The sequence below is a fragment of the Pseudomassariella vexata genome (assembly GCF_002105095.1).
Source record: "Pseudomassariella vexata strain CBS 129021 chromosome Unknown BCR38scaffold_7, whole genome shotgun sequence".
Lineage (NCBI taxonomy): Eukaryota > Fungi > Ascomycota > Sordariomycetes > Amphisphaeriales > Pseudomassariaceae > Pseudomassariella > Pseudomassariella vexata.
In genome coordinates this window covers 1,893,761-1,905,822 of record NW_024467962.1, presented here as the reverse complement: position 1 = coordinate 1,905,822, position 12,062 = coordinate 1,893,761, and the positions used below count along the sequence as shown (strand labels likewise).

General features: G+C 50.2%; 1 protein-coding gene across 1 annotated transcript; it reads right to left on the bottom strand.

The window, feature by feature from the left end:
* Window positions 1-853: 853 nt before the first annotated feature.
* BCR38DRAFT_343717 (RasGEF domain-containing protein) lies at window positions 854-4,398 on the bottom strand (the record flags this gene model as incomplete). Its single annotated transcript, XM_040856056.1, has 2 exons — window positions 854-3,934; window positions 3,994-4,398. 2 exons carry the CDS (start codon window positions 4,396-4,398, stop codon window positions 854-856), a joined length of 3,486 nt encoding a protein of 1,161 aa, XP_040715729.1.
* Between the last annotated feature and the right edge of the window lie 7,664 nt (window positions 4,399-12,062).

Sequence of the window (12,062 nt, the reverse complement as noted above, 5' to 3'; positions counted from 1 at the left end):
TGTGTATCGACTTTCAAGTCCAGCCGCGCAGCAATCTGACGCGCTAAATGCATCACATATACACAACGGCCAAGGCCAATTGGCCAAAGGAGAGAACATGAACGTTAAGCAAGGGTCAATGTGATTGTCTAAGCTTGTATATGAATATCCCAATCCAGTGCCGTCCCTGGATCTGGCTTGAGCCCGACAGCGAATCTGCTGGATCCTCTTGGCTTCTTGGGAATTTATTTCACTCGACTATTCTCCTCTTGATCCTATTCCAGCCCCCAGGACTCGCCTCATCATCCAGTTGGCGGCCCACCAAAAGCACCAAATATACAATAGAGCAGACCCAATGTCTGCTCGAGGATCGAACATGTACCCAGAAGGACCAGTAGGCCCCGGCGCTTCCCATGTACACCACATCAGATCACCCCTGACGCGAACATCATAAAAGGCTCCGCTGCAATTTCTCGAAAGCCAAATAAACGTTATCGTGAAAACCAAAAACACGCGTGCCTCTCATCGACGCTTGGTCCCGAGTTGTGATGAATCCATATCGAAGCAAAGTATGCCATGATACAGTAGAGTAACCCTTTCCTCCCAGTAAACGCCGGTCATCCAGGATATCAAGGGTAATTTTAAAACGTGGTGACAGTTGTCCGGCCGTAGGTCCTTGTTCCACGATGCTCATTACTAACATAACTAAAGCAAAAACGATGGGGTATCAATAGATGGTGGTAAATGACGCGGTATGCACTAATCGTGAAGAAAGAATAAAAAAAATGGTAGGTTCGAATGTAGAATTATTGCCGTGGTGTCTTCATTTCGGGTGTTGAGGGTTTGCGTGTGTGACGACGGTATCTGTGGGGTTCTATAAGGGCACGACGGTATTGCCGTGGCCTCGATCCCTTGACATCCAACCAAACAAGTCCGCCTTCTGGTTGTTGTGGTTATTTACCGTGGTAGGTTCGACCGCAGTACGCAGGGCTTGTTCCCGAGGCTCGAGAAGCAAGCTCTTGCGGTAGTAGCTGACTTGTACGTTTCCTTGGTCCGACTCCTTGAGGCGTACTATCTGAGCCTGCATCCACTCCTGAAGTTCCGGAACCTCGGTAAGCCGATATCGAATCTGGAACCGCTGAAGCTCCCCAATGATTTTGGCTGTACGACTGTGCTTATCAAAGTTGACCACCGTCAAGCCGTGATCCTCGGAGCTAGCCCCCGGTAGCTGTTTTGTTGCGGGGTTTCCAATGTCGACGAAAGTCAGATCCGTCAAGAACATGCCCAAGAAAGGCAGACATGGTGGCACGTGGCCTTGCAGACGCGCACGGAGCACCTTGTTGTTCTGGGACGGTTCGACAATGGCTTGTAGTGACTTCAGCATCTCCTTCCGCCTCGGGCTAACGATGTCCCATGTCTTCCTGAGGCGGCTGATGATGGAGCTGTTCAGGCTACAGATGATGGCCATGAGACCGTCGTAGTTGTTCAGTTCCAAGCATTGGTATGCAACCTTGATCCACTGCTTGATCACGGCGGCACGCTTCTTAACCTCGGGGTACTGTAGAATCGTGTCGGCAACGAGATTCGACAAATCAGTCGATAGTCCAGACATGGCCTTCACGTTAGGTGAGTCCGCCCCTCCCTTCTTCATCCACTGAGATCCGAGCAACTCCTCAGGGAGAATGGAGCAGAATATGATCATTTGCTTCAGTGTCAATTGCCGCGCAACCTCGAGGGGCTCAAAGTCGAGGACAGAAGGCATGCTGCCTCCGGCTTTCCAATTGCTAAGCAAATGGTGCTGGCTCTTGGACATAATCGGATTTGGGAGCGGAGTGTCAGCAGGGACGTATTGAGAAATAGAAGTGTTCGTCTTGCCCATGGACGAGACGAGCCGAGGTACCAGAGACCCATCTGACGACGAGACTCGATGCGCGAGCTCCAATAGCCTTTTACCTGCAGAGGGAAGTAGCGAGCTCAGTTTAACTTCGGCAAAATGCTGGATGATGGGAATGGCCTCATGGTCAGTAGACTCGCGCCAGTGGGACTCTAGCCACCCTTTCATGACGTTGTATACACGCAACCGTACGGGATTGGCCACGTGAGGCGCTTCACCAACGTAATCGAAGCGATCGATGAGTGTCTCGGCCAATTTGGTTGGCGTGCAGAACAATCTGAACGTGAGGTAGAAAGCAGACACAAACACGGCGTCAGGGGTAGATTCGTGCGTGGTCAGGCGTTCAACCAATGCCGGCAACGATCCTCCAGTAACCTGGCCTTCCTTGTTGAACATCAACTCGTGCGCGAAAGTCTTTTCAAGCAGCTTTGACTCGACATCATCCACCTCCTCAGTTCCAGCAGAGCTCCCCGTCGCACTAAGCTCCGACAAAGATGGCTGGTATTTGGGTCCCAATGCATGGTCTGGTGTAGTGGCTCGAGTGGAAGTTTGAGACACGAGACTCGATTCCGAGTCTCTGCTGAGGTATGTGCTGTTAGTTCCGGTACTAGATGCCGTCATCGTATCTGCACGGTACGAGTTCTGGTACTCGCTGTCGTGGGAATCCTCCGTAGTAGGGCTATAAGAGTCGTCCAGAAGTAGAGATGTTGTGAGTTTGGGGAGCGGGGGTAGTATTGGTCGAATGGATGATACGGAGGATGCCATGCTGGAGGTAGCATCATCAATGACAAGTGATTGAGGTCGTGACGCGGGTGGTGAGTGTTGTTCCGAGTCCTGTTGCTCTGGGAATTCGTCGTCCCCAGGGACTTCAGGTAGAGGCTTGTCCATGGAGAGGTGCATTGATTTGCTGACCGGTGTTGGGCTTGGTCCCGCAGGTTTGGGATCTGTCACGATCTTCTGTTCAGGGGTTGTCGGTCGACTTTCTGACACCTTCTCGAAGAGGGCCAGGTCAATGCCAAGATTTCCATTCTCGCTCTCAAATTCGAAATCACCAATCCGCTCGATGACCCACTTCGTTTTCGCGACGCATTCACCAGCAGCCTTCACACACCCAGTTGCAGCCATGAGGAGACAGCTGTTGTCCTGTGGCATGATGACATCATCCGCGTCAGGTCCTACATTGCTCAAGATATCGCGTGCCGAGTAAACCAGGTCTCGAATGCGGTCGTACATGGCAGCACGTGCCTGATCCAAGGATTCCGAGCCCAATGAGTTATGCCTGCAAACCGTGTCAACCACGGCAAAAAGTTCTCCGCCTGAGGTGGCCGACTGTTTGATTGCCAAAGCCAAGTCGGCGCGCGATTGAGACTGGAGGTGTAGCCGCCCGATGAATGATCCCAGGTACGACAAAAAGGTATCATGACTAGAGTTGAGACGCTCTGAAACAAGGTTTTGGGGGTGGGATAGTGGCGACGGGCCGGCGAGAGACACTCTGTGTGATATACTGGCCGATAGTCGATTGCCGTGCGAGGGGCTGAGCTGAGATGTGGGGTGACCGGTCGTGTTCGTACGCGAGTAAATGGATGACAAACGCTTGTTGGCTGCCGTGCTCGTTTGTACTCCGTCGGCTGATATATGGTGAGATGCGACGGATTCGGCACGCCTCACTTCTTCCGCGCCTCGGATGCCTGCATCTTCGCGATCACCCTGGCCCTGCTCAACGCCATTTGACTCGGCTGGCGGCGTTGGCGGGATGTACGACTCTTCCACGACCGTTGCCATGACCGTCACGGCTGGCGGTGCTCTTTGTCGTCTATCCTCCTCCAACAGATCCAAAAATCGCACCCCCTTGACAATGATCTTGAAGGCCTTCAGTATCATCTCGTCGATTGTATCGTTGACATCTTCTTCACGTCGAGGAAAGCCCCTCAGAGTCTCCTGTAATCGCTTGGCCGTCTTGACAAGCGCCGATAGTTCAGAGAGTAGGGATTTACGGCCACGCCTAAGACTTTCATTGCGCTGAATCGTAGGGGATTCCCTGGTCAAGCAATGTGTGCGTTCCTGAGTGAAAGTCAGTCCATTCTGTTCTGTATGATCGAGTGCTCAAGTCTTGGACCCACCAAGAGAAAGCGAACGCCAGCAATGATACCCTTCATGAACTCCTGGTTACCAAAGATATCTCGATCGTTCGTGGAAGTACTTCTCAATAAGTCCCAAAAGTTCAGAAGTGCCTTGAGTAAATTCCTCATCTCGTCCGGGTCGTAGGCCTCGCAATAGTTTGTCGGCAGCCATCCTCGGGCCCCGGAGACCAGCAGAGTGCCATCTGCCCACCCATTGGTGTGTATTGAATGCACTAAGACGACGTCACCTTCGCTGAGTGGTAGAGTGACAGTCGAATCACCCATGGCATAATTGGGATGAAAGGGATAGAAGGCTCGCAGGAAGTTGTGGAAGACGGGACGTTGCACATTCGAGAGAGCAATGAGGTCTTCTTGTGACCCATTTGGGGTCGTTGGAGGCGTCATATGTGAGATTGAGTATGGATTCGTCGATATGCTCCCGTTTTGCCAACTATCATCGTGGGCTTCGGAGCCGTTGGAGGGAGAGCTAGGCCGCCCTTTCTGGATTGTGAGGGGGGCCACCTGCAAACTCGACCTCATCGATTGACTTTCGAGCATTATGAATGCGACGGAGCTCGAGCGTTGCGAACCATGGGTAATGATGCAGTCACGTCAAGTCCTAGATAATTCCCGTGCCTGATCCAGGTCGCTCCGAGCTAACTAGCAACCTATTCTGCAACCAAGTCTGAATCGGTTTCGCCGTGCGGAAACTGAAGTGGGCTCTGAGGTTAGGTGGGCAAGTAAGTGGTCGCAGGTGAATGGCTAGACTGAAGCGCAGAGTGAAACTGATTCAAGGCGGTGGTCTGTTGATGTGTCAGTCAACGGTGGATAGGACGAAGGGATCATGGAATCAAGGGAATGAGCAAGCAGGTAAATGTTGACAAGGTGAAGAGCGAAGGGCTAAATTAGAAATGTCATGGTTCTCTAGGTTTGGTGTGCTTGGCGGGTGTCAGGGTATGTCCTTGACGCAGAGTTTCGGGCTCGAGTCTTATGACAAGACCCCAAACCCGCCAGATACCAAAAGAGGGATGATTCTGATCTTGTACCACCACGATGCGCGAGAAGGAAATCGGAAGTTGTGCGTACCTCGTGCCTTTCTACAGCGATCCACCCGGTCAAATCCAGATCAAACGCTGCTGTCTTCCAGATTTTCGAGAGGACCGCGAAATGGAATGGGATGGACGGGGATTTGGGATACTGGAGATCCAAATCGGCAGCACTCGCACAATAGTTCAATGAAGGACGCCAGAGGTAACGCCAGGAAAAGAAGCCAGCCAGTCTAGTCGAGACGCAGTCTCGCACGCCGCTCGTCGAGGTTTTGAAGTAGAAGAAGTCGACCCTCAAGGTGAAATCGCAGTCGGTGTGATACAGGTCGCTGCTGTTGAGTGTTTCGTCGTCAACGACAACGCATTGATACGCAAAAGCAATGGCAGTGGGGGAGCAAAAGGAGAGTCGGTTCAAGTGAAGTGAGAAACGATACAGTAGTCCCCTCAGATGGAGTAACACTCAGACACTTTTGCTCGACTCTCGGACCTGCTCTGTGCTGGATGCTGGACTGTGCTGTGACCACAAAATGTATTGTAGAGGAGGACAGCGCTGACATGGAGAGGGACCAAAAGGAAAACATAAAAAAATAAAGGGCCAGGGCTCGACGAAGACACGAAGTACTTCCCACCTGTAATCAATTCTTATTACTACCACTATCGCCTGTATTGCTACCCCATGTCCCGGATAGCCTTCCACAGCCGATGATGCTGGGTGGTTGATGAATCTGCTCAGGTGGTGCCGGGGGCAGCACTTGCCAATACCCAGCACTGTGGTGTGGTGGAGTTTGGGGACGGTGCCACGCTGCACTAGCGCACTAGCATCACACCGTGGCTACAATGAGGGCCGCCACTGCTCGCCATTAGCACAGTTGCAAGGGGGGTTTCGGCTCGCTTCCCTACTGCTGCGACGCCCTCGAGGGGCACGGGGGTTGATGCACGCCGCCTCGACAATGTCACTGACAAACCTGGCTGACCCTGACCGTTCGCGCAGGGTGCAGAAAATAAAGCAGGGGCAACCTACACGCCCCACATCTGACAGGGGCTATCCCCAGTCAATAACTGCAGGGGTTTGCGGCAGGGGAAAGCGCGACCCGACTTGGACATGGGGGGAGGGGTGTTCCTGTTGATTTGGTCCAGGAAACCCAATCTACTCGGATTGCTTTTTGCCGCTTGAATTGAGCTTCTTTGTGATCTTCCTCTTGGGTACCCGCCTAGCGTGCAAGGCGTGGAGCAGTTCGCCGATTCTGGGAAGACGTACGGAGCATGATCTTGTTGATCCGGCAGGCTTTTCATCAATCAATGATTTCAACTGATCGTAGACAAGCCACAGGGCAACCAAGCAACAAACAAGGTGCTGCATGTGCTTGGTCACGACCGAAAGCTTGGAGTTCAAGTCGGGACAGAGGTGTAACAATCGACTCCCATCATTGCGATGATATGCCCTATGCAAATCCAAATGGCAGACTGGACCTAGCGATTGAGGCTCCTGTCTCTCGCGTGCTCGAGTGCTGTGCACGGTAGAAGATAGGATGGATGACATCTTTTGTCTCGACCATCAATAGCACCAGACGAAGTGACGTTCTCTTAGGCTGCTCGACGGAATTTCGGTTGTTGAGCACGAGTAACGCCCTGGTCTGTGTTCCGATCGAAGGGTAATTGCAGGAGTTCTGCCGTTCGTCGTTCAATGATCATCAACACGCCGCGAACTTGACTCTCGAGCGTTTGATTGGAAGTTCGTTGATCACACAACTTTCGAGGCTTTTACACGACGTTAGACGCAGGGGAATCCGGATCGCTCACCATGAATCGCAGCGAGGGAGCTAAAGCTTGAGTTCCGTCTACTCGACTTCCCCCGCACTTGAACGGTCAATACTTAGTTACATAGTTGATCAGAGGTTTGAGGCCGAATAACGCAAACCAGGGAACCAAATACGAGCAACGGCCATTCGATGTACAACATCGTCGAATTCATGAGGCTGAGAAGGCTAAATTTTGAACGCTTATCACACTGCCGGCCAATTGGACAATTGCTCGTCACGGGTCGTTGCAGCATTATTTTCAATAACGACTTGCCTTTCAGTTCCTGATCTTCGGAGCAGTCATCAATCTCGCAGGCGGCGGATCGTCGGCCATTTGCTCCAATGAATTGTCAAATCATACGGGTAACGATATCTCGCCATGCGCCCCGCCCAACTGGTGTCACCCAGGCTCTTTGCACTTGAGCTTTATTTGGCCATTTTCAAGTTTATTTAGGTTCAATTCTTAGGAGACGCTTCCACTTGCCGACACTCCTTTTCCTCTTTTCTTCGTACTTGATGGCAGAGGGTTTTCAGTTGTGTGGTGGGGATTCATTGATTGCTACCGTGGTACGTCGTATCCGCGATGTCACGTCATTGGAATTTCTCAATGGTCTCCTTAAGTGGCAGGTCTTCGTCCTCTTCCGAGCTAAATACGACCACATTTGATGACCAACCAGTGAGGAACGACATCGCGTTGCTCTGAATCCCACCCTAAAACCCAGGTTAGCGAACCACTCACTGAGGATTACGTTTACCGCTTTGCATTCAGACATCGTCAAGTAGGGTGGCAAGCCTCCTTCGGTCCCATTTTGACACCAAATCATTCTGCGTACAAGGCTTTTTTCAGCATCTGCAAGCTCCAAGCGATTTCGGGATGTGGTTGCGGAAATTTTTGGTCGCACAACACCAACACACTTATCAACACCACCCCATTTTCTCCGTGCAGGACGTTGCAGTCGTGCCGTCTGTTAGCTTGCACGATCGCATCCATCTCATCACGATCCTCCACCGACATCAACTCATTTTGGTCGAGCGCGAGAAGACTCGCATCGCCGCACGATCTGAGTCTCGTCGTACCCATGTATCTATGATCAATTTCTCTTTCCAGATCTCTCGTCGATCACTGTTCTTATTGGGTTTTGCTCACGTGGGACGATTCTTTCCACTGGTTGGCAAAGCTCAAGTGGGCAGGATGGACCATGACAGGTTAACAGGCTGCAGGGTTTACCCTACGTTAGGCCGCCCTTGAGCTGACAGGGCTCCTTGGCGAGACTTCCGCATGCCAGTAAGGCCCTACGAAAGGTGTTGCGCACAGCGCAAAGTGTCGGCTTCACATGCAGATAGCGACTGGCTGGAGTGGTGTTCAAGGACAGGCGCATATTATCACAGATCATGCTGAAGAATGTCCTTGTCCTGGAACTTGAAATAGATACGGATTGCATGTTGCTGGCTGGCTGGTTCCAGCTGAATTTTGCCTTGAGTGGCATTGCAGTGGCGAATCTCAACCGAAACAGGCATATCGCTGAGACGAAGTTCACCTATTCCACCATACTGTTGAAAAGAAACACCCCGGTGGCTGGCAACATACCGCTACAGGTCGTAGTTGATGCGCTTGTGCTCGTGTAGGTAAGTGGCCCTCAGGTTGTGGAGAAGCCTGCATCTCACTATTATCAATATCATGGAGCCTATTTTCGTACAGGGGCTTTTCATTGGGTATAATGAAATCCATCACCTGTCAGTGTTACCCCGCTTAACGCGTCTTTTATAATCGCCCAGATCAATGACGTTAATACTTGTTGCTACTGTGTCCCAGGTAGAGCTGTAATTGAGAGTAGCTGCTGGATTGCCTGATCAGGCATGCAATCTTGAATAATGGAGCCGAAGAACATGCGCGATAACCGAGTAATCCAATGTTACGGTGATGCAAAAAGATATGCTTGAACCCTGGACTGTTCACCCCCACGCAGCCCACACATTAGACGCGTACAACACGACAGACAGATGCAATTGAGAGCTGCAATGCCGACTTTGAAGACGAAAATAACAGCCTGTCACTATCACACTGCACGGACTCTTTGCCCCGCGATGGAGCTGAGGTTACGATGCATAAACATCAGAGCGGCCATTCGAATTGGGCATCATCGCCGCGCTAGAAGGGCACCGTATCGGGACGGGATGCGGAGGTAGGGCCGATGAGGCCCCCGATTGACAAACACCAACCGTATCACAGGGCTGCAATTGAGGGGCGGACTTGTGAGAGAGACCATGATATCAGACGAATTTCCGGGTGCAAACATCTGTGCAACAAATATCTGCCACCCAGAGGGTCAACTCGACGTCATTACCCCGAGTTACAGGCAGTACTTTGTAACTCGGCCTTGGTGCTCTGCTCTATTTTCGTCTTGCATTTCCAAGTCGATAGTTCCAGACTCTCCGGGGTTTGGCAAGGTTCATCGATGTGAATCCTGTTGATGCCTGTATTCAAGTTTCATCAGTTTCTCAACTTGAAGCTAGGAGTTGTGTACACAATCTGAGTATTCTGGACGTTCAAAGGTAGTAGGAGCAACGACAAATTACATCCTTGAAAACCCCTAGCGAATTCCAAAAACGCAATTACATCGCGAAGTATGTGAGGAATATTCAATTATTCTAGCAACACTTCATATCTGGCAGAAATCGGAGGTGTTACACAGCTGTGCCACCCGACTTTCTGACTTCAACACGCATGAAGGGGGCTGCATTTTACTCCGAATCGTGCATGCGAGTAAGCCACGGCACAAATTCCTGTCTCTCCAAATCTTTCCGACTTCCGGTTTTCGTGATATTTGCTTGCTTGAGACGTGCCTAGATATCCGGCACAGGCGGTAGTCTTTGAAATAGTTCACATCTCACAGGAAGCAACCTGGGGGAAGTAATGCACGGTATACGACTGCTTGGACTGTCTCCAGCTAAGATTTCAATTTCGGCGTCTCCCTATTTTCCTACGGTGCACGTTTCCTCATCTCAGAGTGGCTAGCCTAACTTGGAGGACCCAGCCCACCAACTCAAAAATATCTACGCTCGGGAATGCGAGCGCTTGGCCTGCCGCAGTCGCCAGCGGGAGCCAAAGCTTGTCTAGCGACGACTAGCAGCCGCCGCCAATCTCCTGGGCGTTGGCCCGATAGTTGGCCGTAGGTAAGGCACGCGCTTGGATCCAGTCTGTTGGCTTGTTGTTTCTTAAGCTTTCGCTGCTTTGCACGCAGGCAGCTTTCTTTCACATTGCACCAGCGTCCCACCCTTATCAATGCTAAAATTATCCCTCAAATCCAGGCTAGTACATTATTAGGAGGGCTACTAAACGCTTTTAAAAAAAAAGTTTACCGATTACCGTACTTATATAAAGGCCGGAATCTCTGTTATAGTTGGGAATCAATCTAGTTAAGAATGGTATATCCGGCGTATTAAAGATATTCTATTAAGACTAAAGATCCTAAGCCTCTTATAAACTAAGAGATCCTCTATCTTATAGCTATCGTTTGTGGTCCTTGACGACGGTTTAGCTCTTAATTAGCCTTTCAAACACCCTTAAATAAACTAATCGGTACATAACAGCCGTAAAAAGTATCGTTAGGGAGCTATTATAATACTATAGATTCTTGTTTCAACGTATATAGACAAGGATTACGCCTCGGTTAGGTTATTTAGGGTCTTTATCTCTATACTTCGTAATTCTATTTCGTACGAGCATAAACTACGCGCGATACGCGTTAAGGTCTTCGTAGTAGGCTCTCTTGTAGTCGATTCTTCGATTAAAACGCGTCCGAAGGTCTAGGGTTCGGCGTAAGAAGTTCGAGGCCTAGTTAACGCCGACTTTTCTAGCGCTATAGTCGCGGAGTAGTTAGTTAGCTATAGTTTCAATACCACGGAGCCAGGGAGGAAATAATCGCGAATCTAGGTTTAATATATATCGTACGACAGCTAACTCTTCTAATTCTGTAAGCTTATAACTAGATTATCGAGTATCGCGTCGAGGTACTATTCCGGTTAGCCAGAGTTATACAAGGGATATTATAGAGTTAGGTAGCGCGTCGGATACTTCATTCGGGTTACGATTAAAGCGCCTAACACGCTAGAATCATATCACTTTCTATCTATTATTATTATTATTATTAAATACGCCGTAGGCTCGAAGCCCCCGGTACCTCTACAAGTGCTCCCGTATGTCAAACCGTGCCCTAATGGCTGGACTAAATACATACGCTGCTACGTAGGTTCGCTCTATTAGCGACTGCGTTACGTCCACCACAATACTATGTTAGTTCTCACCCTACTAACAAAGTCCCCCTGAGAAGATCGATATTATCCGGGCCTAAGCGCTATCCGGCCAGTCCTGAGTAGCCACCTTGTGATAGTCCCGCTGACTACTGGTTTCCCCGTCGCCGTTGCCAGGTCTCTACGTGTATGCAGCAGCCAGTCACGTGATTGACCTATACTGGTCTGAACAAATTGATAAGTGGTTGCAGATATCAAAGTCAGGGACTTTGGTATTGGTCTCTTTTGGTGAAGACATCTGGTACGGTGGCGTAGTGGCAAGGATTGCAACCCCTAGCACGGCGTGACAGGATAGGCCCCGGTTCGAGTATAAAGTACTACAATTACTAGATATTTCAGTCTATACAGGATACTTAGTTACGGGTAGCTACTCTTTAAATACTCGAATTACTAGATAGTTCGGTCTATATAGACTAGTTATTTACTGGAAGTTAATCTTTTAAGAAGATTATAGAGAAGGATCTTGAGAATAAAATCTGTAAAGTTAGGATCTTTCTCTAAGTTGAAGAAATATACTATTAACGAGGCGTATATTCGTGAGCTGATCAAGTTAGCGTATGTTGCACGCTGTGGCGAGTGATTATTGTGTTGTAAAAAGCTGTCAGAGCCACAAGTGTCATCCGAGGCGGGCCGGCTTCCACCAGGAAGGAAGTCGTTTGTGGCGAATGAGGAGCCGGGAGGCCGTTTGTGGCGGTTAGAGAGCCGCTTGTGGCGAATGAGAGCTGTTGAAGCCGTTTGCAGCGGATAGGGAATCGCTTGGTTGCAGATAAGGAGCCGCTATCCAAGATATTGGCCGAAGTCGGAGGAACACAGACATGCGGAAGCAAACATCCAGAATCCAACAGAGAACCTCGGCTGGCTATAAGTAAGGAGTCGAGACGGAGGAAGATAGAGAGGGCAGAGATCAATGAAC